General features: G+C 45.7%; 1 protein-coding gene across 4 annotated transcripts in view; it reads left to right on the top strand.

Moving 5' to 3' along the window:
* Window positions 1-23,392, top strand: part of RIMKLB (ribosomal modification protein rimK like family member B) — a 38,591-nt gene extending 15,199 nt beyond the window's left edge. For 2 of the 4 annotated variants that reach the window (XM_075842911.1, XM_075842910.1), the window contains 5 exons: window positions 2,229-2,447; window positions 10,243-10,473; window positions 10,559-10,645; window positions 10,773-10,976; window positions 12,850-13,366. In XM_075842911.1, coding sequence (XP_075699026.1) covers window positions 2,276-2,447; window positions 10,243-10,473; window positions 10,559-10,645; window positions 10,773-10,976; window positions 12,850-13,349 — 1,194 coding nt within the window. In that variant the 5' untranslated portion in view covers window positions 2,229-2,275 and the 3' untranslated portion in view covers window positions 13,350-13,366. Of the gene's footprint in view, window positions 1-123; window positions 653-2,228; window positions 2,448-10,242; window positions 10,474-10,558; window positions 10,646-10,772; window positions 10,977-12,849; window positions 13,367-17,535 lie in introns of those variants that run through there. The other 2 variants (XM_075842914.1, XM_075842912.1) reach the window with 2 other exon arrangements.
* The last annotated feature ends 1,386 nt before the right edge of the window (window positions 23,393-24,778 follow it).

The following is a 24,778-nucleotide window of genomic DNA, read 5'->3' as shown; positions in this document are numbered from 1 at the left end:
GGGGTGGGCGCGCGACATCTGATTAATGGTGGACCCCTTGCCCAGAGGCTGGATGAGAGCTGTCTTGGGGTGGGGCTTCTCTTGAGTATTTGGGGAGGGGGTTTGGATCCAGTCTTTCTCCCCCTGCATCTCTTTTGTGCAGCTCTCCAGGTTGCTGGATGGGGGAGGGCAGCATGAGGCAGCCGTCTAACGTTACACTGAGTCTATTGTCTGCTGGCTGCGTCTCTGCAGCTGGGGGATTTGAAGAGTTGAGCTGCGTCAGCAATGCCGTCCTGCGCCGCAAGGAGGGTGAAGCGAAGAATCGTCCCTTACACCGAATAGAGGAGACGCGGCATCTTTTGTGCCGCTCGCCGTGATGATTAACACATTAAACAACCGGATCACGTGATTTGTCGGCCTGCGTTGTAGTTTATGCCATATGGATAGTTGATGGTTTGTCGTACAACTGCGAGAATCTTCCTGCTGTACTGTGATAAATACACGGAGTATAACACCGTATGGCCCGAACGATGACGTTGGCGCAATATAAATGATCAGGCGTGAAGCGATGTTGTAGTCGGTCATTTTTAATGTTTAACTCTTAAGATGCTGCAGACGCAGTACAGTTCATGGTCCGGATGGATTTGATCTCCTACATTACGTGGCGCTGCTGGTGGGTTTATATGGTTGTAATCATTCCTTAGATTTCGGCTAGACTACTTCTAATCCGGGACTGTCACGTTAGACCCCTCCATAGGAATACATTGAGCATACGCCTCTGATGGAAGCGCGCCAAAGCTATGGGCACCAAGGCAGTCGCACAATTTTTACCACTCCTACTGATTTTAAGGCTTTGTTCGCATTTGTCAGATTTGACGGGAGTCCTAGTTTTGCCTGCTGCGTTATTCTTCCCGTGAAATCTGATGGACTCCATTGTAAGCCTGTATTTGGTTTCTGGTGATATCCGGCGTGCGTTGGCTCCAGTATTGCGTTGCGGCTTCGGTTATAAACAGAATCATCACTCAAGTTTGAACGTGGCCTTATGTGATTCGGATCGCCTGGCCCATCTCGAACTGGCATCGTGCCATGAAGTTGTAGACCAAAGCGTGGCCATAGATTTTGGAGGAATCTGTCGCCAATTATTTAATGTCTAAGATTCTCTGCCTGTCGTATTATGGAGGCAGCTTGATGTTCTAAGTGCTCCACCTGGAGATAAGTGCTGGCAGATGTCTGGCAGCCCCTTATCCCCTTACCATGTCAGAGCTTGCGTGTTTATGGGGGTGTCGGAATGGATATGTGTTGGATGACCGCTTGCTAAAGTGTGTTATCTTTTGATGTTTTGGAGGACCAAGGCAGTTGACTTTTAGAATCCATAATTAAAGGGGCTGTCGCATATGACATGCTAGTGGAGGGGTCCCCCGCTCAGAACACCCTCTGAGCCAGAATGGAGAGACTGTAAGAGCAGCCTTTCATTCTGGTGGACTTGAACCACCCATGTATTAGAGGGGTAAATGCCTGGCCACGGCCTACCCCGGCAAAATTAGCTGTGCCGGAATCGAACCTATAGTGATCGGCTGATCATAGCAGTGGCTCCTTTGTCTCTGAGACCACCAGTTTTTAAATGGTTATTTCTATCTTAGACGTTTATGCCATAAATGTTTGATAGATGTGGGACCAGCACCGGTCACTAGAACGGGGGTCCCCCGATCCAGTCCAGTGAGGTGGCTGTTTACGTATTTCACGGCCACCTCAATTGATTCTGAACCTGGATGCTGCCGCCTTACCGGGCAGAACTGAGGGGGGGGGGATACCCCTATTCTGCTGATGCCTTTTTTCGAGCTGGGACCTGCATCTATTAGACAATTATGGCATATCCTGTGAATATACATGTCTAAGATTGAAATACCCCTTTAATGCCACTTTTTTATGTATTTTCTACGGACAGCTCGACTATTTGCAAATTTGCGACAGTGTTGTAGGAGCGGCTGGAAAATAGTATCACTCACTCACTCTCGTTTTGGGCAATTGTAGGGATCATTGAGACCCCGAGGCTGTCACCCAGTTATTCCATTCAAGTGTCTGCGAGTCACAACTGGCTTTATTGTACGGTGTACAGGAGGCCTATTTAGCTACATAGAGCCTGAGCCTCTAGCGGAGAGCGAGGTCCTAGTCTGGAAGTAATGGGGAGGAGGACAAATATTATATAGATGTGTTATGTAGTAAATTAATGTCTCCCGTTTTTCTTACAGGCCACTCGGGGAGCCCGGCAGTCTATCCACCCTCTAGGCCAGTGAAAATGTGCAGCTCCAATGGCCGGCTCTGGTTTCTGACAGATAGAAGGATAAAGGATGACTACCCCCAGCAGGAGATTCTCCGCGCGCTCAAAGCAAAATGTTGTGAAGAAGACCTCGAGTTCCGGTATTTGCTCATGGATGAGGTGGTCCTGACCATCGAGCAAGGAAACCTAGGTAAGTAAGCCTGGCCAGACCGCTCCAATAGTGCCGAATATATATACTCGCCTAACGCCGTTCCAACGACCAGTGGAGTAGATTCCCTTGCTCCTCCGCTCTGCGCATGTTTTCAGATTCCCCTGGACTTCTGCCATATATCGGTGTTTTGGGCATCCTATTGGTCCACGGTGTCCTCAACAACAACCACCCCATTTACTTCTTGTTTAGCCTCAATGCCCACGTGCCACGGGGGGGGGGGGGGGGGTGGGGTATATACATAGATGATGATGGACTGGTATACACAGGGATGATGGGGGTTATATACTGGAACAAGGGTTATATACAGGGATGATGGTAGGCTGTTATATACAGGGATGATGGGGGTAATATTACAGGGACCCACATAATCTGTTTATACCAGCCTCCCCCCTAAGCAGTAGCAGCTGAGGCGCTCTGTGTGATCGTACGGGATTCCCACCCCTGAGGCTAGCCCTGCTGACGTGTACAGTGCTTGAATGTGTATGGTGGAAATACTACTTTGCAAGTTTGTAGGCCTGAAAATGTAAAACCCCCATCCCCTGTGTAGCCGTGGGGAGCCGGCGGGCAGCCTGTGTAGCCGTGGGGAGCCGGCGGGCAGCCTGTGTAGCCGTGGGGAGCCGGCGAGCAGCCTGTGTAGCCGGCGGGCAGCGCGTGGAGCCGGCGGGCAGCGCGTGGAGCCGGCGGGCAGCGCGTGGAGCCGGCGGGCAGCGCGTGGAGCCGGCGGGCAGCGCGTGGAGCCGGCGGGCAGCGCGTGGAGCCGGCGGGCAGCGCGTGGAGCCGGCGGGCAGCCTGTGGAGCAGTGTGGAGCCGGCGGGCAGCCTGTGGAGCAGTGTGGAGCCGGCGGGCAGCCTGTGGAGCAGTGTGGAGCCGGCGGGCAGCCTGTGGAGCCGTGTGGAGCCGGCGGCAGCCTGTTGAGCCGGCGGGCAGCCTGTATACTGTCTATGATGACCTCCACAGGAACGCAGTGCAGTTTCTCATTTCCCTGTGACTTTCCCTCCCCTATTATAGTAAATTGATATTAAGGAATGACTTTCCATGCATTTCCCATCGTAGGGTTATAAAAGGGAACTAGATGGAGTCTTTTTTTTTTTTTTCTTCATAACCACAACGTGGTGGCGGCGTCTTTTCCGGCTGTTTATTTTGGTATCCTTGCAGTGTTTTTCCCACTTGGCAGAGAACACATTTTATGAAATGCAGTCCTATGTACAGCGAAGTGGAAACTGCGGGGGGAGGGTCACAAGACGGAGGCCCGGAGCAGCCCCTCCTCCATGTAAACTTCCTACCAGCTGATCTGTCCCCGGGAGGTTGTGGAGGAGTCATGGAGGAGCTTTCCCTGTAGCTTTTTCTTCCCGCAGTCTCGGGATGAGGCCGTGCTGCCATAATAAGGGCATGTGTTTAGTGTTGGTCCCGCTTTATGTGCTGCGTCCAGTGTTATGTAAGAGGTGGCCGTGCTTGTACTTCATACATTGGATTCACTTACAAATTAACCTCTTTCGTTTTTTTTCCTTCCAAAAGTTGTTTACTTTATATTTTTTGCCCTTTTGTTGACGTAGCCGTGTGAGGGATTTTTATTTTTTTTGTGGCTGGATGAGCTGTAGCCTTTCACGTCACCACGTAACGTACCTGGAATAATATTTGTAGGGTGGAATGGGGGAAAAAGTAATTCCGTCATTTTGTCTTTGCGTTTTGTTTGATAAATTTATTCTGTGGGTCAATAAGATTACAGCTAAACCGAAAAATAAATATATATATATATATAATGTGCCCACCCAGAGTTCTGGAACACCCTCGTAACCTTTGAATGGCTCGTGGTAGAGGGTTGAAATTTGGTGGGATTTAATGGGGTCATAAAATCTACCACTCAACCCTGAAATAAAACCCCCCTAACCCCTTGGGGGCATCAAAATGTTAACTGTCTCGGGGTGTTGAGTGGGGGCTCATTTGACAGGGATTTTTTTTCGCTGAGATATTTAACGTTAAAGTTCTCTTCATTATCGGCTACCGCCGGTGTTGGCATTACCCAAAATGTACCGCGCGGGTAAAATCCTAAATGTGTGTGCGCTTGGGAATGTCACATCAATGTCTTTAAATGATGTATTATTACAATCCGCCTCAGCGATACAAAATGGACCTTGTCTACGATTGTAACATGATCTCACATTTAATATTTTGCTGCCATCGCCCCCAAGGGGGTGGGGTGTTTTTTCTATTACACAGAAAAAAAATTGACGGTAAAAAAATATATAAACTTGTCACCATATTCTGAGCGCCATAACCTATTTATTTTTTAATCGGTGGAGCGGTGTGAGCGCTTGTTTTTTGCAGGGCGAGCTGTTTTTTTTTTTTTTTTGTTTTTTAATCGGTAGGACTTTGGGGTACATGAGACTTGTTTTGATCTTTTTTTTTTTTTTTTTTTTTTTCTTGGGAAGCAAGGTGACCAAAAAACATCAATTCTGGCGTTTGATTTGTTTTATGGCGTTCATCCGGCGGGATAAATGTTATGTTGTAATTGCTCACCCTTACGGATGTGGCGATACCAACTATGTTTATTAACATGTTTGGTTTTTTTTTTGCATTTATTTTTGGCGAAAAAGGGGGGGTTTGAACTCATTAGATAGAGACATTTATGACATCCACAGGATATGTCACAAATGTCCGATGCGGGTCCCACCTTTTCTCCAGAACGTGGCCCCCCTAAACCCTGTTCTACTACCCTGTATTGTGGCTGAAGCGTGTGACCCCCGACCATGAGGAAGAAAACAGCGTAACTCGCTGAGCTACTCTGATTCCGTAAATTCAATAGAACTGAATGGTAGTTACGGAAACATCGTGGCTCTCATGCTACGCTGCATTCGTAATTGCCATTCACTACTACGGGGGTTACGGAATCAGAGTAGCTCAGCGAGTTACGATGTTTCCGTAATTCATGGTCTGGAATCACACGCTTCAGCCACAACACAGGGTAGTAGAACAGGGTTTAGGGGGCCTCGATCTGGAGATAGGTGGGACCTGCATCTGACATTTGACATCCTGTGGATATGTCCCTAATGGGAAAACACCTTTTTTTTATTTATTTTTTTCAGTCTCTTTATTAGTCCCCCTAGGGGACATGAACTAGCAATTATGGGATCGCTGGTACAGTATATTGTGTCTTTATCTGGCCGGGCTTCATAGGAAGGAGTAGTAGGAAGGCAAACCTGGGGTTCTTCATTAGGCCCTTTTTTCTTAGGGCTTAAATGCCATGGCCAGTATTGACCGCGGCATCTAAGCAGTTAAATGGCCGGTATCTGAGTGAAGTAACATACAGCGGACGCCTGCTGAATGTGGAGCCAGGCTCCGCCTGCGCGCCCGCTCCATACTTCCCCATTCCCGGCTATGATGTAGCTCTACGTCAAGTTTCGGGAAGGAGTTAATGGAGGTCGCTCAGCGGACCTGTTGTATGAAATGAGAACATTAAAGGGAAACGCGAAGGTAAATCGGTTTCCGATTTGTAATCATTTGGAATTTTGAAATATTCCCCCATCAATAGTGTTTCAGCTGTCCAGGTATGCGGACTGTGCGCGACACCGCCGGATCTGTGGGGGGAGGGGGGGGGCAGGGCGCTCACTGAAGTGCTGGCAGTGTATACCCTTCCATTCCTTTGGGGCCTGGGTTATCATAGGTTTTAGTGATTATGAGTAATCTGCGTGGAGTGACTCCATTTTATTTAAAAAATGCTTTATTTTTTTCTAATTTGCTTCATTAAAAATTAAATTTCAAGGAAATTCCAGCGGCACTGAACAGACACCTCCAATAACACGCCTGAACATCTTTTGGGTGCGCTTCCCCTTTAAGATAGAAGAATGCTTGTGTTGCGGAGAGTGTGGTCTGTTTTCGCAGCGTCAGCTCAGCATTTCCATTTCTCGATCACCTCTATCCCCTTCTTTTTTTTTTTTTTTTTCCACTCAAGAATTTCCTCTTCAAGAAACTCGATTCCCAATCAGCATTCCAAGCGCTTTCCTGTGTCTGCTTCCCCCGGCTCCTGCAATGCGGCAGCTATAAATGTGCCAGCAGGACCGAGCCTGGTCTATTCCCATAGATTACCGCACTATACGGCCGCATATTACCCCACTGACGAGGGTCCTGATGACACAGCCGCAGCGTGAGAGCAGCGAAGGTCACTGAGCACAATGAATGGCTTATCCCAGGAAGGGCCTGAAGAGATGGAGGTGCTTTGTGGTGGATTTTTTTGCACGGTTGTGCGTGATGGGGCTTACGGGCCAGTGTCCTCACTATTATGAGACTGACAGCATTTTCCTGTTGCCTCGCTGACCAAGCAGGCGCTTTCTTACTGAATTTCCCATGCATGAGGTCATATATTATGAATCTTGTGACATCCGACTGTAAAGTTTTCTGTAAACACGCACATGTCCGACCCGGGGGCTGTCTCATCCTGGTCGTCGTTCAAAGACCTCATGGTGTCGGGGCGCTGCAACTTGTTGCCTATGTACATCACACTGACTCGGAATTTACCATTTAAGGAACTGGCAGTGACTTCTGATTGGTCAGTGTGTTTAACCCTTTCCCGACCACCCCATGTAGATTAACGGGCTGCAGAGCTGGTCCTTGTGCCTGCAGCATGTTAATCTACGTGTGCTCCTAACAGAGCACACAGGCGCTCCCCGCAGCTCCCAGTACAGGCTGCTACTAGCAGCCTTAGTCCTAGGGGAAAACATTGGGTCGGATCAAAGCGGTGATCCGAACCGATTAACCCCTTAAATGCGGCAGTCAATGGCGACCGCCGCATTTATGTTACAACAATATCGGCATCACGCCTCGCGATTGTGGGGGCCGATTGTTGCTATGGCAACCGGAAGCCTAACAAAGGCTTCCGGTCAGCCATCTATGGAAGGCGATTAGGTCCTAATACATAAGTATCGCAGGGTATTATAACAACGATCCAACAATTGGATCTTCAAGTCCCTAGTAGGACTAAAATAAAAAAGGAAAGTGTAAAAATTAACATTTAAAAATAATCAAATTAAGAATAAATCGCCATTTTTCCCTTAAAGTCCTTTTATTAGAAAAAAAAACTAAAAACTATTCATAATTGGTATCACTGTGTCCGTAACGGCCTGAACTATAAAAATGTTGTTTATCCCGCACGGTGACTGCCGTTATAAAAAATAACAATACCAGAATCGCAATTTTTTTTTTTTGTCACTTCAGCTCCCAAAAAATGTAATAGGGATCAAAAAGTCGCCTGTACCCAAAAATGGTACCAATAAAAACGACAGTTTGTTCTGCAAAAAACAAAGCCCTCACACAGCTTTCTTGATGAAAAAATGTAAAAGTTGTGGCTCTTAGAATATGGCGAATAATTGTATTAAAACCGTGACTTTATCGTGCAAATACAAATGTCATTTATAGCGCACGGTGAACGCCGTAAAAAAAAAAAAAAAGAATAAAACAATAGAAGTTTTGACGGCCTAATTACACTGAATTCAGCAAAAAACCTATGTGATCAAAATGCTCACTATACCTCTAGAAAAATTCTTTTTAGGGCTGTAGTTTCCCAAATGGGGTCACTTCTGAGGGGTGTCCACTGATTTGGTCCCGCAGGGGATTTGCAAATGCGACATGACACCCAAAAAACAATCCAGTAAACTTCAGCTCCAAAAGCCAAATAGCCGATTCTTACCACGTGCGGGGTATTGCCATAATCAGGAGAAATTGCTTTACAAATCTTGGGGCGCTTTTTCGTCTTTATTCCTTGTAAAAATTGATAATTTCTTCGTTTTGTTGGAAAAATTGGTTTTCATTATTACGGACGAATTCCACTAAATTCAGCGATAAACCTGTGGGCTTAAAATGCTCACTATACCCCTTGATAAATTCTCTGAGGGGTGTAGTTTGCCAAACAGTGTCTTATTGGGGGATTTCCACTATTTTGGCCCCACAAGAACCTCTCCAAACCTGACATGGTGCCTAAAATATATTCTAATAAAAAGGAGGCCTCAAAATCCACTAGGAGCTCCTTTGTTTCTGAGGCCGGTGCTTCAGTCCATTACCGCACTAGGGCCACATGTGGGATATTTCCTAAAACTGCAGAATCTGGGCAATAAGTATTAAGTTGCGTTTCTCTGGTAAAACCTTCTGTGGTACAGAAATCAATGAATTAAAATGGATTTTCTGACGACAAATAAATAAATTTTGTAAATTTCCCCTCTACTTTGCTTTAATTTCTGTGAAACACCTAAAGGGTTAAGAAACTTTCTAAATGCTGTTTTGAGAACTTTGAGGGGTGGAGTTTTTAGGGTGACTTATGGGGGTTTATAATATATAAGGCCCTCAAAGCCACTTCATAACTGAACTGGTACCTATAAAAAAGTTTGGAAAATATGAGAAATTGCTGCTCATGTTCTAAGCCTTGTAACGTCCTAGAAAAAAAGATGCTCAAAAAATGATGCAAACATAAAGTAGACATGGGAAATGTTAATTAGTAACTATTTTGTGTGGTATTACGATCTGTTTTACAAGCAGATACATTAAAATTTAGAAAAATGCAAATTTTTGCAAATTTTCTCAGTTTGGTGTTTTTCACAAACAAATACTGAACTTATTGATCAAATTTTTCCACTAACATAAAGTACAATAAGTCACGAGAAAACCATCTCAGAATCGCTTCGATAGGTAAAAGCGTTCCGAAGTTATTACCACATAAAGTGACATGTCAGATTTTAAAAATTCTGCTGCGTCCACAAGGCCAAAACAAGCTCAGTCCTGAAGGGGTTAGTCTAGACTTCAAAAAAAAAATAAAAAAAAATTCCTGACGTCCAAAAAAAAATATATATATATATTTTTTTTTTTTTTTTTTAGGGTGCATTCACACTTTGCATATTTTGCCTTGATTTTAATAAAATCTTAGCGGTCTCGATGGTTTTATGCAGTTTTGCAAATCCGCAATATATCACCTGTCTGAATACACTCTTAGGCTACATTCACACGAGCGTGTCCGATTTGCGTACGTAAAAAAAGGAGCACATCTCCTGCATTTCATGCGTTTTTCACATTCGTGTGCTATCCGTGTATTTCACTCACCCCATTGACTTTAATGGGCGTCAACGTACGCAAAAAACTCGCCAATAAACGGGCAATCGCTGTGTGAAAACTTGCGCATTTCTTAATTTGCCCCATTAAAATGCATGGGTCCGTGCGCGGTCAGCTATTTCAACCGACCGCGCACGGATGAGGAGCACTCGTCTGAATGAGCCCTTAGATTACGCAGCGAGGGGGGGGGGGGACCTTCTTTTGGTTTTATATCAAACCGCTGGATCGAAGAGCGGTTACAAGGCAACAATACCTGGCCCGTTGATTTCAGTAGACATGATGTGCTGCTTGTTTCCCTTGTGGACGTACCACACGGCAACTGAAGACTTGCTGCTGGGTCCCACCCCCATTACGGTGGTCTCCGGGAGTGCCAGCAGCCGCACGTCTTATGATCACGCGTCTTGTTGCCATTAGTTACTTGTAGTGTTTACTATTCTGCTAGTACCTCGGTGGGATACAGCAGGAGCAGGTTGTTGTGCAGCATTCTATTTGTATGGGTAGCCTCCATGGTTTCCCTTTTTTATTTTTTGGCAGCCACGTATAAAGTGGGTAATATCTGATGGGGCAATGCTGCGTATACAATGTACAGTCATCCACACTTGTCACACAGACCTATAGTATCTGCTTATTGTGTCTGAGATGGGGGAAGTAGAAGCTTTTGACATCTGGACTTTTTCCTTTGCAGGTCTCCGTGTGAATGGAGAGTTTATCTCTTCATATCCGCAGGTGGTGGTGGTGCGCGTGCCTACTCCCTGGGTGCAGAGCGACAGCGATATCACCGTCCTTAGGCACTTGGAGAAGATGGGTTGTCGACTGATGAACCGACCACAGGCCATTCTCAATTGTGTCAACAAATTCTGGACGTTTCAGGAGCTGGCGGGTCATGGCGTGCCCCTGCCGGATACTTTTTCTTACGGTGAGCGTCTGCTTCTCTTTGGTCTTTAAGGAGAAGCACATTTCTTATTGATGTTCCTAATAACTTGAATGTGTTTATTGCACAGGTGGTCACGAAAATTTCTCCAAAATGATCGACGAGGCTGAAGTCCTGGAATTTCCCATGGTGGTAAAAAACACCCGGGGGCATAGAGGTGAGTCACTTACTGCTAGGGCCAGTTGTAGACCACTTTACAGTAGCCGTCCTGCACCTTACATCTTATGGCATTTGCTGCTGCCTCAGCGTGTAGAAGTATGACTCCTATTCTTTCTGCTTGGTAGGTAAGGCTGTGTTTTTAGCCCGGGACAAGCACCACCTGGCTGACCTGAGTCATCTCATCCGGCACGAAGCCCCCTACCTGTTCCAGAAATACGTGGAGGAGTCGCACGGGCGGGACGTGAGAGTCATTGTGGTCGGCGGCCGTGTGATCGGCACTATGCTAAGATGCTCTACAGACGGCCGAATGCAAAGCAACTGCTCGCTAGGTATACAAAAAAAAAGGTAAAAGGGAACCTGTCACGTTGAAAATGCAGACCAATCATCAGGCAGCGTGTTATAGAGCAGGAGGTGCTGAGCAGGTTGTATATTTTTGTACCAAAATATTCAGTATTCCTTGTAATTTATAATGTAAAGGGTAACTAAGCTTTTAGAAAACTTGATATGTCATCATGACATGTCAGAAGCTTTGATCAGTACGGTGAAATACGAAAAAAAAAATTGATTACGCCGTTTTTGGGGAGTTTTGTTCTTATGATGTCCATCAGGCGGTAAAAACTACACGTGTACCTTCTACAGTTTGATAAGATTACGGCGATACCAAATTTATTTTGTTTTAGGTTTTATGACTTTTAAATGTTTGAGGGGGCGCCCCCCTGATTCTGACAATTCAAATGCTGTGGTTGCGATTGACCGCGGCATTCAAGGTGTTAAATGGGCAGAATCGACGTGAACTTTGACTCCGCCCGCTGTAGTGGCGTCGGCTGTATGACACCGCGTCACCCGCTGAGTACGGAGTGCGCTCCATACTACGTAATAGTACGTGGCATGTTGCTAAGGGGTTAACTTTAACCTCCGCTTGTTCTGGACTCGGAGTACAGTTGTCAGCCCTGCAGTGATTCAGCGCATTCCCTGTATGAGTGTGAATAGACAGCTGTCAATCAGTGATTAGGACCGCCCACTGGTCTCATAATAGAAGTTATATTATTGTAGCAAGATTCGGTATATAAATCTGCTCCGCTCCTCCTGTCCTTAACACGTTTCCCCCAGATTGGGCTGCATTTTCAACATGACAGGTTCCCTTTAATTTGTCAGATTGTGTTTGTCGTTATAATTTTTGTTTCAATATATGGAGCTTAGTAATATCTTAAAGGGGTTTTCCACGACCGGACAACTGATGACCTATCCGCATGATGGGTAATCAGTATATGATCAGTGGGGGTCCAACACCCGGACCCTGCACCGATCAGCCGATCCGGGTGCTGGATGTTTTGAACGGTGTGCAGTTGTTGGAGCAGGAAGCAGATGGCTCCGAACACTGCATAGTGGCCATTCTGCTTAACTGCGGCTCTGCTCCAATTCACTTTAAAGTGTAGCTAAATGTTCGACAAACTTCTGACGTGTCAGAAGTTTGTATTGGTGGGGGTCCGAGCACAGAGACCCCCACCAATCGCTAGAACGAAGCAGCTGAAGAGTTCGTGTGAGCGCTCAGCTGCTTAGTTTCTGTTCGGTTTTATCCGGAAAGCCGATGTATCGGAGTAAGAGCTCATAGACTTTCTATTGACTCCGTACACAATACGTTTATTTCTGGAAAAAGCGGAACAGAAACGAAGCAACTGAACGCTCACACGAGACCTTCAGCTGCTTCGCTCTAGCCATTGGTGGGGGTCTCCGTGCTCGGAACCCCACCTATACAAACTTCTGACATGTCAATATGACATGTCAGAAGTTTGTCGAACATTTAGCTACACTTTTTAATACTGCAGTACCGCAGCTCGGCCGCTATTCCGTGACCGGAGCCATCTGCTTCCTGGTCCATCTACTTCATACCGTTCACAACATCCGGCACCCCGAGCGGCTGACCAGTCTGGGTATCGGATCCCCACCGATCATATGCTGGTGACCGATCCTGTGGGTAGGTTAGGTCATCCGTTGTCAGGTAGTGGGACAGCTACACTTTAATGGTGGACAGCGTTGCCTTCCTGCAGTCCGTAGTTCCTTTTTCCCCGCGTCCAGTCCTCAAAAAAGAAAACAAAACCAAAACAATTTTCAGTAAATTGGACCAGGGAGGGGTATTTACCACCACAGGTTCTTAGTCCCTTTAATTCTAAACGTATCTCTGCTCCTTTTTTCTTTTAATAGGAGGCATTGGAATGATGTGCTCACTGAGCGAGCAGGGCAAGCAACTCGCTATTCAAGTCTCCAACATCTTGGGAATGGATGTGTGCGGCATTGATTTGCTCACCAAAGAAGATGGTTCGTTTTGTGTCTGTGAGGCGAATGCAAACGTGGGCTTTATTGCTTTTGACAAAGCCTGCAACATGGACGTAGCCTCCATGGTGGCCGACTATGCCCTTTCACTTCTGCCAAGTCGACTAACCAGACGAATGTCCCTCCTTTCCGTCGTGTCCAGCGCAAGCGAGACGAGCGAACCCGAGTTGCCTGGCGTAACTTCCAGCTCAGGCGTTGACGTGCCTGCTCCTCTACTCCACCACCATGAAGCTGGAGACAGCATGAGTGCCAGCTCCAGCTCTGTGGACAGTGATCCTGACACTGCCACGGAGAGGGAGCTCCTCACCAAGAGCGCCATCTTTAACATGAACCAGCTTCTTGCCAGCGAAATCAAGCTTTTGGTGGAATAGAAGATTGGAATGGGGGAGGGGGTTGTGAAAAGTGGGAGGGATGGGGGGGGGGGGGATATGTGGGGGAGGGGGGGGAGATCTAGCACGTGTAAATATTGTAGGGGCCATTACTGCTGGTGTTTGGGTTTGGGAGGGTCGGGATGGGTAAACGCAGAATCCCTGTTGTAAATGAGGCTGCACCACTGAGCTATGAATCGGGGAGTGGGGAAGGTGGTAGCTGGGAGATTTCTTCCATCTTACATTGGACATATTTAAAGGAGAAGTATACGTAACTTTTTTGTCGCTTTGCTCATATTGCAATCGTTTTTTCTTCTGCCGGTATCTGCAAAGCTCGAGCAAAGTTTTTTTTGTTTACATAGGTTACGGTCTTTAACTTTTCGCTCGCCACTGAGCTGAGTCATTTTTCTGATTTTTACATCTTAATTTTAAGTGTCTACCCGCTCACAAGTGGGTGGGTAGATGGAACGGCCTCTTTCTTGGTCTCACACCCTCTGTTTGCCCCTCTCTGGCTGACGAGCAGTTAATAATATCAGTGGTACAAACGTCCCGATCATCAAGAGGCCGTTATTGAGCTCAGTGGCGCCAGGAGGTTTATAGATTGTAAATCTAATACTATACTTCACCTCTAGGGGGCGTAGACGAGCACGGTCCGAGGTCTGTTGGTGTTATCTGAATCTATGCGTGTTCTGTAACGTCACCACTAGTTGTCATCATCGGGAACACATCGAATTATGGGAATACATCCCGAAAAATGATCAGACTGAAATACACGGCGGCCTCGGCCCGGCTTTACTTGCCTTTCCAGGGTTGTCCTTTGTAATTTGGAACAGTGAAGGGGGGGCTCCTTCTGTTACAGGGAGCCGTCAGCGTATAGGCATGCTGGACCTTGTCATACAGAGTGATGCTTGGAGGGTCTATTTGGTTACTCCTACATATCATCCTGCTGACCTGGGTTATATGGAGTAAGCAATATCACGCAGAGCTGGGGTGACGTATATCTCTATACTGGATCTACCGCAGGTTGCATGTGCATGAACAGGTATTCCCTCCATTTTCCTTCCAGCAATGTATGGGGCACATGGGAGCGAGCGGGGTAAACGTGATATTCCCATGGTCATTGGAGGCGGCCGGGCTCGAGGACGCTTCCTTATGTGGCTGCTATTTCTAAGGCGTCTCGACGTCTTCGCTGTTAGTCTTACTTCACTTTTTATGGAAGGTCTTAAGCAAAACAAAATGCCCGGGAGGCTCCCTAAACTATTAAGTATATTGTTTTCTTATTTTTATTTCTCCTGTGGAGCCCCAAATGCAACAGAATGACACCGAATATCACTCAACCAGCGTGGTGTGGCCATTGAAGCCGCCTGCTTTCTCTCCCATGGTGCCTCATAACCTGGCAGCTCCCTCCTTATTTATATGGACTTGTGGACCGGTCCGCGCCCATTGTCTGCAGCCGCTATACGGCTCGATGCAACATTCACTTGGATGAAGCCCGTCTCGTTACTAGAGGCTTCTGCATTGTTTGTTTTAAAATTTTGGATATCTGAATGTTGGTCGAAGCCAATTAGAAGCGGCCGCAATGGGTGCGTATAATAAACACGTCTCAAACTCCACTTTGCCTGCAACCGAAAAGCTGCCGTATGCCCCCGAGTTACCCCATTCTGTTCATTATTGGCACATTGTCCAAATGCCCCCCTGTAAGATCGCCTATATCTATGTATGTATATATGTATGCACAAGACTATATGGTTTACAGTTATGCAACCCCTTTACTACTGGAATATTCTTGCAGTGCACTGCAAATAGTCGGATCATGTAAAGCAGTGCCTCCGGCAGTGAAGGGGTTCTGCTCCTTCCCCACTCTCATTCGTTAACCCTGTCGCTGCTCCAGCAGCAGTAGGGTTAATAGCAGTGTTATATGATACTGTTTTTTTTATTGCATTTGGAAAGTGTACTTTTTTTCTTTTTCCCTTTTTTTTCTTTTTTTGTTTTATTAATCCCAGGTTGCTGCTTTAATTTCTTTTTTTATTTTTTTTCTGTTGCACTGGATGAAGGGTTCAGTGGGAACAGGGAGCTTTATAGTTTTTGTTTGTAGGGTGTTACCCGTCATACCTGTTCCCCTCTGGCTGCAGGGTTTCAGCATCCAATGAATTGGCCCCCCCCCAACCCGATAGTTTAACTTTTTTTGTAGTTCTTCTTTTAATAGGCCATGTCCTCACTGGCCTTCGGATACAAATGCCCACTGTGTGGTTGCGCATTACACATTGCCAAGTCGAACATGGGCATCTCATTGGACATGGCTCCTAGTACGTTCCTATACATTTCCCTTCTCCAGATTAGTTTTGATGATGGAAATATTTTTGGTTTTTTTGTGACCTTCCCTTCGGGTCCGGATGCAGTATCTTCGATTTTCACATGTGCGACTATCCTTTTATTCATTAAAGTGCAAGTCAGATCTTCCTGGATGGTTTTTGTCCTCCCCTCCACATGTAGGACCCCAGAACCCTCTAAAACCCTTTCATTGTCTACTTGACGCCACTTTTTTTTTTTAAAGGCTTTTGGGCGACTATTCGCACAGATCGTCTGTTGGCGCGCAGAATCGGTGCAGGTTAATGTCCTTGTAGGCGGGAGGGCTCGAGGCTGCAACACTTTCATTGCAGGTTTGTTTTTTTTTTGTGCGGGGAGGACAATAGAAATCAGCCAGGAAAAATAAATAAATAAATCAACAAATCTTATATCTATGGGAAGCGGTTATTTCTATTCCGTCAGGCTTAAAGCAGGGATTCGTATTGTCTTAAGGGGTGGGGGAGGGGGGGACCTGCAGCTAGTTTCTTACATTCCTACCTCCTTCCCTGTCCCTTTCTGGTCAGTAATTTCTTTAGCCCTTAGAAAAAAAACATCCAGACACTACAGCGGGCAGCAGGGGCCTCTCCCTTGTCCCATTCCTCCATTTCAGTGCTTTTTTTTATTTTATTTTTTTCTTTAATTTTATATATATATATTTTTTTTTAATTCTTATTTAAGCCAACAGCCAAAAAAAAGTTACATATTAAATAAAAAGCTGGAATGTAATAAATTGTCAACTATGAAACTGAACCTCGCCTTTTGATTCAATGTGTAGTTAGGCTGCGGCTTTGTGCTCACGACTAGGGGTTGCCCAGAGTCGGGCAAATACAAGGAGATCGTCTGAGCCATTTCCTGGGTATAATATGTAAATTTACAGTCAAGAAGCTGACGACCTGGATCAGACTGATGAAGACACCTTTACGGGTTCTGTAGGAGCGAAGTGACGGCGCTGTTGCTTGTCAAACGATGGAGCAAGAAAGCTTCATATCGATATTTTTGCATCTACTTTATCTATGTGGTACAAGATGCTGAGGAAATGTCTTCCGTAGCCTTGCATGTGGTCTTTGAACCTTTTCAAGGAAGCTCTGGGTTTTTCACCCAATTTAGAACACCAGGTGGCGATCTAAGCTTGATTTACTTGAGCCGCTGGGAATCTGTCTTGCACACTAAAACGCGCACCCCCTAAGAATTTCTGGGTGAGACTATATCTTGATTATGAAGCTAGATACAGTCCAATACTATTCACTGCCACTGGACCCATGCGCACAATAGTCAGACGTAGGTATAAGCTGCATGACGGAACATCGGCTGCGTTGCGGTTTCATGGCGTTGGTCGCCCTCATAATCCTGGCAGAATCTGAGACTCCTTTGTTTCATCAGCCCGTCTCTAGACATCGGGTTAATGCCACAGTCTGGTACGAACGGCTTTTTATCGCCGCAGAACAAATGGGTGATTGCGAAGTTAAAACGGAGATGTCGTCCTATTGCGTTAATGGATTAAATTTGCCAAGGACGTGTCCAAACTAGCGTCTTATATGGGATAAGCTCCTTGAGAAGTCAAAGACCACATCCGAGGCCGAGACTAGAAAAATGGAAGCTTGTTACAATGTGGTGTAGAATTTAAAGGGCTTGTCGTTTTTTTTGTTTTTTTTTTAATTTTCCTTCATCGCTCTCTGTGATTTTAAAGGTTATTTTCCGGTTCTATGGAAATGAGCACCAGGCGTATGATGTGTAACTGCTGTTATAGAATCTGTTAAAGACATTATGGGGTTTAATTCTGTACAGAAGACACTTGTGTGTTTTTGCTTTTCTAAATTGTAGCTTCTTTCTTGTGACTTTGTAGTGTCCTCTTGCCCACGCTCGTGGATGATGGCGTTGCTGGTTCCCGTGTCAAATGCTCAACTAACGGAAACCTCACTGGTCGGAGACATAACATTGTGCGCAGAATCGCAGCCATATTGTGTGGGAGCTGCCGAGACTGAAATTTGACCTGAGGCTGAGGAACCAGAAATGCGTGAGCAATTAGGAGCTAGAGGGGGTCTCGAAAGATGCAGGAGCACTGGAAACCGATATCAAGGAAGGCTTCACTGCATGAGAAACCAGGGACGAAATGTATGTGACGCAGGGAGAGGGGTCTATAGACATCCCCACATGACTGACCTGTCATTATCACTGGATGAGGTACCAGAAAGACACTTATAAAATTTTTTTTTTTGGTCAATTGTATTCAGTGCAGAACAAATTCTCACCGCTGCGTTCGTTCTGGGTTCACAGCTCCCGTTTTGTCAGCTCGGTCGTTTTCTACCGAGAACCTGATAGATCTGCAGTCGGCGTTTTTTCGAGAGCGGAGCTGCGGCTGAATACGATAGACCCGGTTACCCGTGATCGCTCATGTCTGGTCTCTCACTCGGTGATAATCGTGCTTTAGTGTTCAGAATGATTTGCCTTCATGTTCCTGTAAAGTTTGAGATTTGTGCTCCTTTATGGTAGGTGCAGCTTTGTGCAAGTTCCTATAGTCTGACATGATGTATTCATGGGGATGGGATGCAGAGATTCCCACCGATCTGTAGAGCGTGTTGTAACCCTTCGGCTCCCGGCGACTTCGTTTGAGAGAGGCTGTTGGGATGCGGAAGCGTTACTAAAGCCCTTTCATTGCAGACATTGGTTAGGGTCTCGGAACCCCCCAATACGATCTTCAGACACGTGAGAAGTTTGTAAAAAGCTGCACTTTTCCTTTATAAATATACTTGTATAAATCCCTATTAAAATGGAGCGTGGTTGTACCCCCTTAATGATCTCCAGATCAAGGGTCTGTTACAAAGTCCTTCTGTTTAGCTTAATATTTGTTTAATATGGGCCCAAAATCGTGGAAACAAATTCTTAATATACTTACCTGGAACTGCTGAGCAAATCGATGACATCACCTTGGAAAAATAAACCCCAAGATGGCCAGCAATTGGTTGCCTCAGTCACATGATGCGGGGCTGGGTGTTTGACCGGTATCGCATTTGTACGATAAGTATATTGCAATGAATTTTTGTGTCTCTCTATTTTGTGCCCATATTAGTTTTAATATCTATTTATTAGGCCAGGTTCTCGCAGCACAGAGGGTTGATTATAGCAACACTATGTTTACTTTTATATATACCTGTCCTCAATTAAAGGGGGTTGTACAGGATTAGAAAAAACATGACTGCTGCCTTCCAGAAGCAGTGCCACTGCTGTACACAGGTCGTGTGTGGTATTGCAGCTTGGCCTTATTCACTTCAATGTAGCTGAACTGCAGTGGACAGGCGTGGCGCTATTTATGAAAAAATATATATTTTTCTAATCCTTCACCTACTGTCTAAGGATCCACGCCTAGCTTGAACCTTGCCTAATAGTTGCGGATGACACCTCGCCGTGTGACACTTTTTGACACAGGAGCCGTCCATGTAACCTTTTGCCTCATCGGCCCTCCCGGAGATCATTTAGTGGGCACAATTCTGCCGACTTTAAGGGATAGATCAGCATCTTACAGATTAATTGTTAAAGGGCCTGTGCTGCGGACCATTTCCATCTACAACCCGATCACCCCTCAATGGGTTTCATCCAATTTGTTAGGTGTTTTTATAGTCTGATTTATAAGCTCCAGTTCAAATTGGCATTATCCGCTCTTGTGTGGTCAGCGATTTAACGTTACAGGGTTAGGAAGACTTGGCTGCGTGCTTCCAAAATACACCACACCTAGCCACAGGTTGTGTAATGTATCGCAGCTCCGCTACATTCACATCAATGGGTCTGAGCTGCAATTCCTGACGTAACTAGTGGACGGGCGCGGCGCTGCCATGTTTTTTTTTTTAACCCTGGACAATGCTTGTGAAGGACTCGAGGCCTAATTGTAACACGCAAAACGAAGTTTAGCTTTAATTGGGAACTAAACTTTTTATGTCGTAGTGACCTGTCAGAAGTTTTGTTGATCGGTGAGGGTCCGAGCACGGAGACCCTCACAGATTGCTAAAAAGAAGCGCTCAGGTGACCGCTTTGCCACTTCGCTTCTGAATGACACTTCTCGGGAAGCCAAGCGAGCGGTGTACGGGCTCATATACTTTCTATTGAGCCAAACACCACGCCAAGGAAAGACTATCCGAAACTAAGCAGCGCTTCTGCCGCTTTTTAGCGATCGGTTGGGGTCTTTGTGCCAGGACCCCCCACCGACCGAAACTTCTGAAATGTCAAGTTTAGTCACCCAATAGTTTTTCTTCGTACATGTCCACCCTGAAGCAGGTGTAAGGGCTCATTCAGACGAGCGTTTATGTAGTCCATGTGACGGCCATTAATACAACGGCCATGTTTTCATGTATTTCAATGGGGCCGTTCACACAACGGAGCGTGGGAAGGGTCAGTGAAAAAATAGGACGTCCTAATTTTCTGCGCTTCATGCATCTAGTATATGGGGGACGCGTGATAACGTGTTCTCCTGGGGTGCACCTCGGATGTGAAATACTGCCGTTTTTCCACATCCACGGTTGGCGGTGTTAGTCTGAATGGAGCCTTAGACGTAAAGATCAGAGACTTTGCCAGAATGGAGACCCCTGCGTTTTAGAACCAATATGGTAAATAATCCCCGCGTGTCGTCAGACATAAAACATGTATTCTCTTTTATAGACCATCGTATCGGATGTTCGTTTTGGTTCACAACCCCGGGCATTATTAGATATTTGGCGCGTTGCGATTAAAGGAGCGGGATCACTGTGTTTAGGCTTAGTGTGCCCACGCACGTAACTAATTTGCTGAGAAATTTTCAAACAAATTCCGCCTACAAACATCTGCCCATTGATTTCAATGGGAAAAACGGCGTTCTGTTCCGACGGGGCGTTTTTTTACGCATCCGTTTTGAAAAATGGCCGCATAAAAAAACGCCTGAGTGCATGTCACTACTTCAGCCGTTTTTCATTGACTCTAGAAAAACCGCTCCAAGAACGGCCGTAAAAAAACGTCATGAAAAAAGTGATTTGCTAAAAAAAGGCTGAAAATCAGGAGCGGTTTCTCTTGAAAACCGATCAGTGTTTTCAGACTTTTGCTTGGGTGTGGGTACGTGCCCTGACACATTGAGCGTGCTGCGGATTACATGGTCACACGCAAAGGAGTTCGCTGACCCCACAATTGCTGATTTTTGCCACTTTGCACTCGGTTACTGATTCTTGCCATAGCCGACTCTTGAGCTTCTTCAGGCTTCAATCTGACAGCTGTAAACTGGGGACACCAGTGTGAACAAGCCCCTAGTATATATGTCGTTTCAATCCCATTATTGCTGCACCGCTATTACCTGTGTTCTCTCTAAAGAATAGATCGAAAGGCATAGCGTGAAAACCCTTCCGTTTTCACGAACAAGCAGCGCGCCGTGTCTCAGCCTGCGTGTAATCCTAATGCTGTTATCCTGGTCAGTTTGATGCTTCTGTGTTGATTTTTCTTGCCTTAAATTGAAACTCTGGCAAAAAAAAAAAAAAAGTAAATTCCGCTTTTGATCAGTCCCACAGAGCGCTGGATCTCCCCAAAGTTTTACTTTTTCTTCGATGCCAGAGCTCCTACTATTCTAGTTTTCCGCAGCTGGCCATGACATCCGAACACTGAGCCCCCCCGGTCGGCAGAATAGAAAAAAAAGGCTAAAACCAAAAACTCCACTAGCGCAGTCGGTTGTAGTATTTCCTCTGCTGCCCACCGGATATCTCATACCGGTGCTGCTCAGTTGCCATGGTCGGCACAGACCTCTGCTGCGGCCGACTGGAGGACAGTGGGGGACGTCCAGTCATCCCATTCAGGAAAGTAAAGCTTTTTGGGAAATGTTGGGCTACATGGGTGTAACCTAAAGCCACGTTTTTGATTTTAGCCCAGTTTCAGTTTAAGAATCCTATAAACTCTGGTGGTCGCAGTGAAACCCGCTGTCCTGACATGTAACGTGGCTCCGCAGACCGCGGCTTTAAGCTGGATATAGATGCCGTTTTCTGTAAGTGATGAGCAGTCCCTTTTTTTTTTTCCTTTGGCAGTCAGAAAATATTTGGGGAGGAGCATTCACAAATAGAGATTTCCCACAATATGAGAACATGTTCCCATGGGAAGTGTATTGTTTCCTTGCAGAACGTTTTTCAAACTTTAATATAGACGCTAGAGTCAGATCAAAAATGGTGAAGAATTCGATTCACGACTTGATTCAAAACGCGCAAAACCCCTTTTTAGTAATTGTTCTACCTCTTACCAGCTTAAGGGTAGGAACACACGGTGTAAACACTGCGCATTTTCCGCAACGAATTAATTGTGGAAAATCTGCAGCATATTACAGTAGCAGCAGTGTGGTTGAGACTTCAACAAATCTCATCCCCGCACTGCGGTAAATATCCGCCCCAAAAAAAACGCACATAAATTGACCTGCGCTGCGGTTACTTCAACCGCAGCATATCCGTTAATTCTGCAGACCCACAACAAAGCAGTCTGTGTTGCGATATTTGCCGCGGAATCACAGCGTTGCGCCGCAAAAATCACAAGTAAGAAAAAAATAAAGTTATACTTGCCCAGAGTTCTCTGCTTCTTCTCCAGTCCAGCCTCCCAGGATGATTTTGCAGGCCATGTGACCACTGCAGCCAATCAAAGGCTGCAGCGTCACATGGCCTGCAACGTCCTCAGGAGGCCGGACTAAGTAGGAATTTTTTTCTTTTTTCCCGTCCCAACGCAGCGGAAATTCCACCGGATAAACGCATCACGTTGTGGTGCCGTTTTCAGGACGGCATTCCCTGCGGTGTTCGGCACGATACGTTGCGCAGCTTAACGCATTGTATCTGCCCCGAATATGTTGTGTTCCTACCCTAAAGGGGTTTTCTGGCTGCTAAAAATGGATTGCCTGTCCTCCGGATAGGCCATCAATAGCTGATGGGTCGGCGTCCAACTTCCAGAACCCCGCCAATCAGCTGTTTGGAAGGGGGTGTAGCACTCGTAGGAGCGCTGCCTCCCCTTCGTTTCCGCTTGTGCACTGTGAATCGTCGACACTCGTTTAGTGGCGATTCACAGGTATTGCAGCCTTCTCCCATTGAAGTGAATAGTAGCAAAGACTGTATACTGTGAATCGCCGCATGTTGACGATTCAGTGAACGAGTAGAAATGAAGGGGAAGCGGCACTCGTACGAGCGCAGCGCCCCCTTCAAAATAGCTGATCGGCTGGGGTCCTGGGAGTCGGACCCCGACCGATCAGCTATTGATGGCCTATCCTGAGGATAGGCCATCAATTTTTTACTGTCTGGAGAACCCCTTTAATTCTAGTGATGCTGCCATGGCAAACCAAGAGCAAGCAATGTGCGCAACCTACATTACTGCAGCAGCGTGGATGGTTTCTTTTTTTAGTATTTTCACGTTTCATACCCTTTTCAGTGGTTTGTGGGCAATGTTTTATTTACTGAAGAAACGAATGTACACTGGTCAAATGTAATAAAAGAAAAAAAAAATGCCCCTATGTCAGAGGGAACCTATATACCCATGAAGTATATGAATTCCAGCAGAATTGATAGTAAACATACAGTAGCGTAATAGTTTTTGTAAATAGATCTAAAAATGATGACTTTAAACTGTCCCCACAAATTAAAAATGATTTGTGATAATATTATGGCCGATCTAATCACATAAATCTTGTGTTAAATACAATGTACCTGCAAATAAAGGAAAAATGCACCGTTTGTTTTGCGTGGTTTTTGGTCTTTTTATATATTATTCGGCCTGCACACTGATTAAAATATGATAGAAGAAACAATCGTAAGGCCATGTTCACACGCAGTAGCAAAATATGTCTGAAATTACAGAGCTGGTTTCGCCTGAAAACAGCTCCTGATTTTCAGAAGTTTTTGTAGCAACTCGCGTTTTTCGCGGCGTACTTTACAGATGTTATTGGAGATGTTTTTCAATGGAGTCAATGAAAAACTGCTCCAAAAACATCCCAAGAAGTGACACGCAAGCGGCGTCTTTTTAGGACAGTCTTGACAGCGACGCGTAAAATTACACCTCGGATCAGAACATCGTAAAACCCATTGAAAGCAATGGGCAGATGTTTGTAGGCGTAATGGAGCAGTTTTTCAGGCGTAATTCGAGGTGTAAAACGCCCGAATTACGTCTGAAAACACTGCGTGTGAACATAGCCTTATACTGAGCAAATAAGAAAACATGAAGGTGGAAGAGGCCTCATCAGTTTTTTATATATGCCAAGGACACGACTTTCAAGCTGAAAATAAAGATCTGAAGGTTTTTTAAAATCTAAAAGTGAAAATATGGAAGTTTTAAACTTGGTACAGCAGAAATATTAGATAACGTAAGATTTTATAGTGAAGACTTGAACCTGTCACCGTTTCACCTACTGAACTTCCCTCGCTGGCCGCCGCTGTCAGATCCATTGCCGTTATCCCCTCTTCTAAACTGACGGTAAAGAACTCTGCAAACATTTTGCGCCTTTTACGGTAATAATCATTCAGTCTCGTTCGGTCCTCTTAACGCCTGCCCACTGCCAAAAACTGGCCCGCCCGCAAAGCTGAATACTCGTCTGATATAGCGTGCATGTACGGTCCGACACCCTTCCCTGCGTCGTCCAGGTCTAGTTACTGCGCATGCACTGCTATGATTGTACGCACGCACCAGAACAGGACATTGATGTGCAAGTGCGGCATTTAGCGTGTGCTGGAGGGGAGGTGAGGAACTATCAAAACTAAGGAGGTGGGATTAATTCTGAAAGTCTTGAATGAAGATATGACTCTTATGCTCATTAGCATATGGCACAGGAACACTAAAAAAACGTAATACTCAATGTACAGAGTCGACTTAGTGGGTGAAAAATTATTTTAATGTAACCTAGAATTATCTTCTACCGCCAGGTATTGCTGGTTTAATAGGTGAAATGCTGGTGACCGGTTCGCTTTAAGGCCCTATTACACGGGCCAATGATCTCGCAGACGAGTGTTCATATGAAGGCTTGAAAAAACACAATCACTCCATACTTACTCAATCGGTTGGCAGAAACCAGTTCCCAACAAGATGCAGATAAGTAAAAAATGCTACAGAGGGAGAGGGCTCAGGTG

This window comes from Rhinoderma darwinii, chromosome 11, assembly GCF_050947455.1.
Source record: "Rhinoderma darwinii isolate aRhiDar2 chromosome 11, aRhiDar2.hap1, whole genome shotgun sequence".
NCBI lineage: Eukaryota > Metazoa > Chordata > Amphibia > Anura > Rhinodermatidae > Rhinoderma > Rhinoderma darwinii.
The sequence above is the reverse complement of the archived record's forward strand: the minus strand, read 5'-3'. Positions and strand labels throughout refer to the sequence as shown.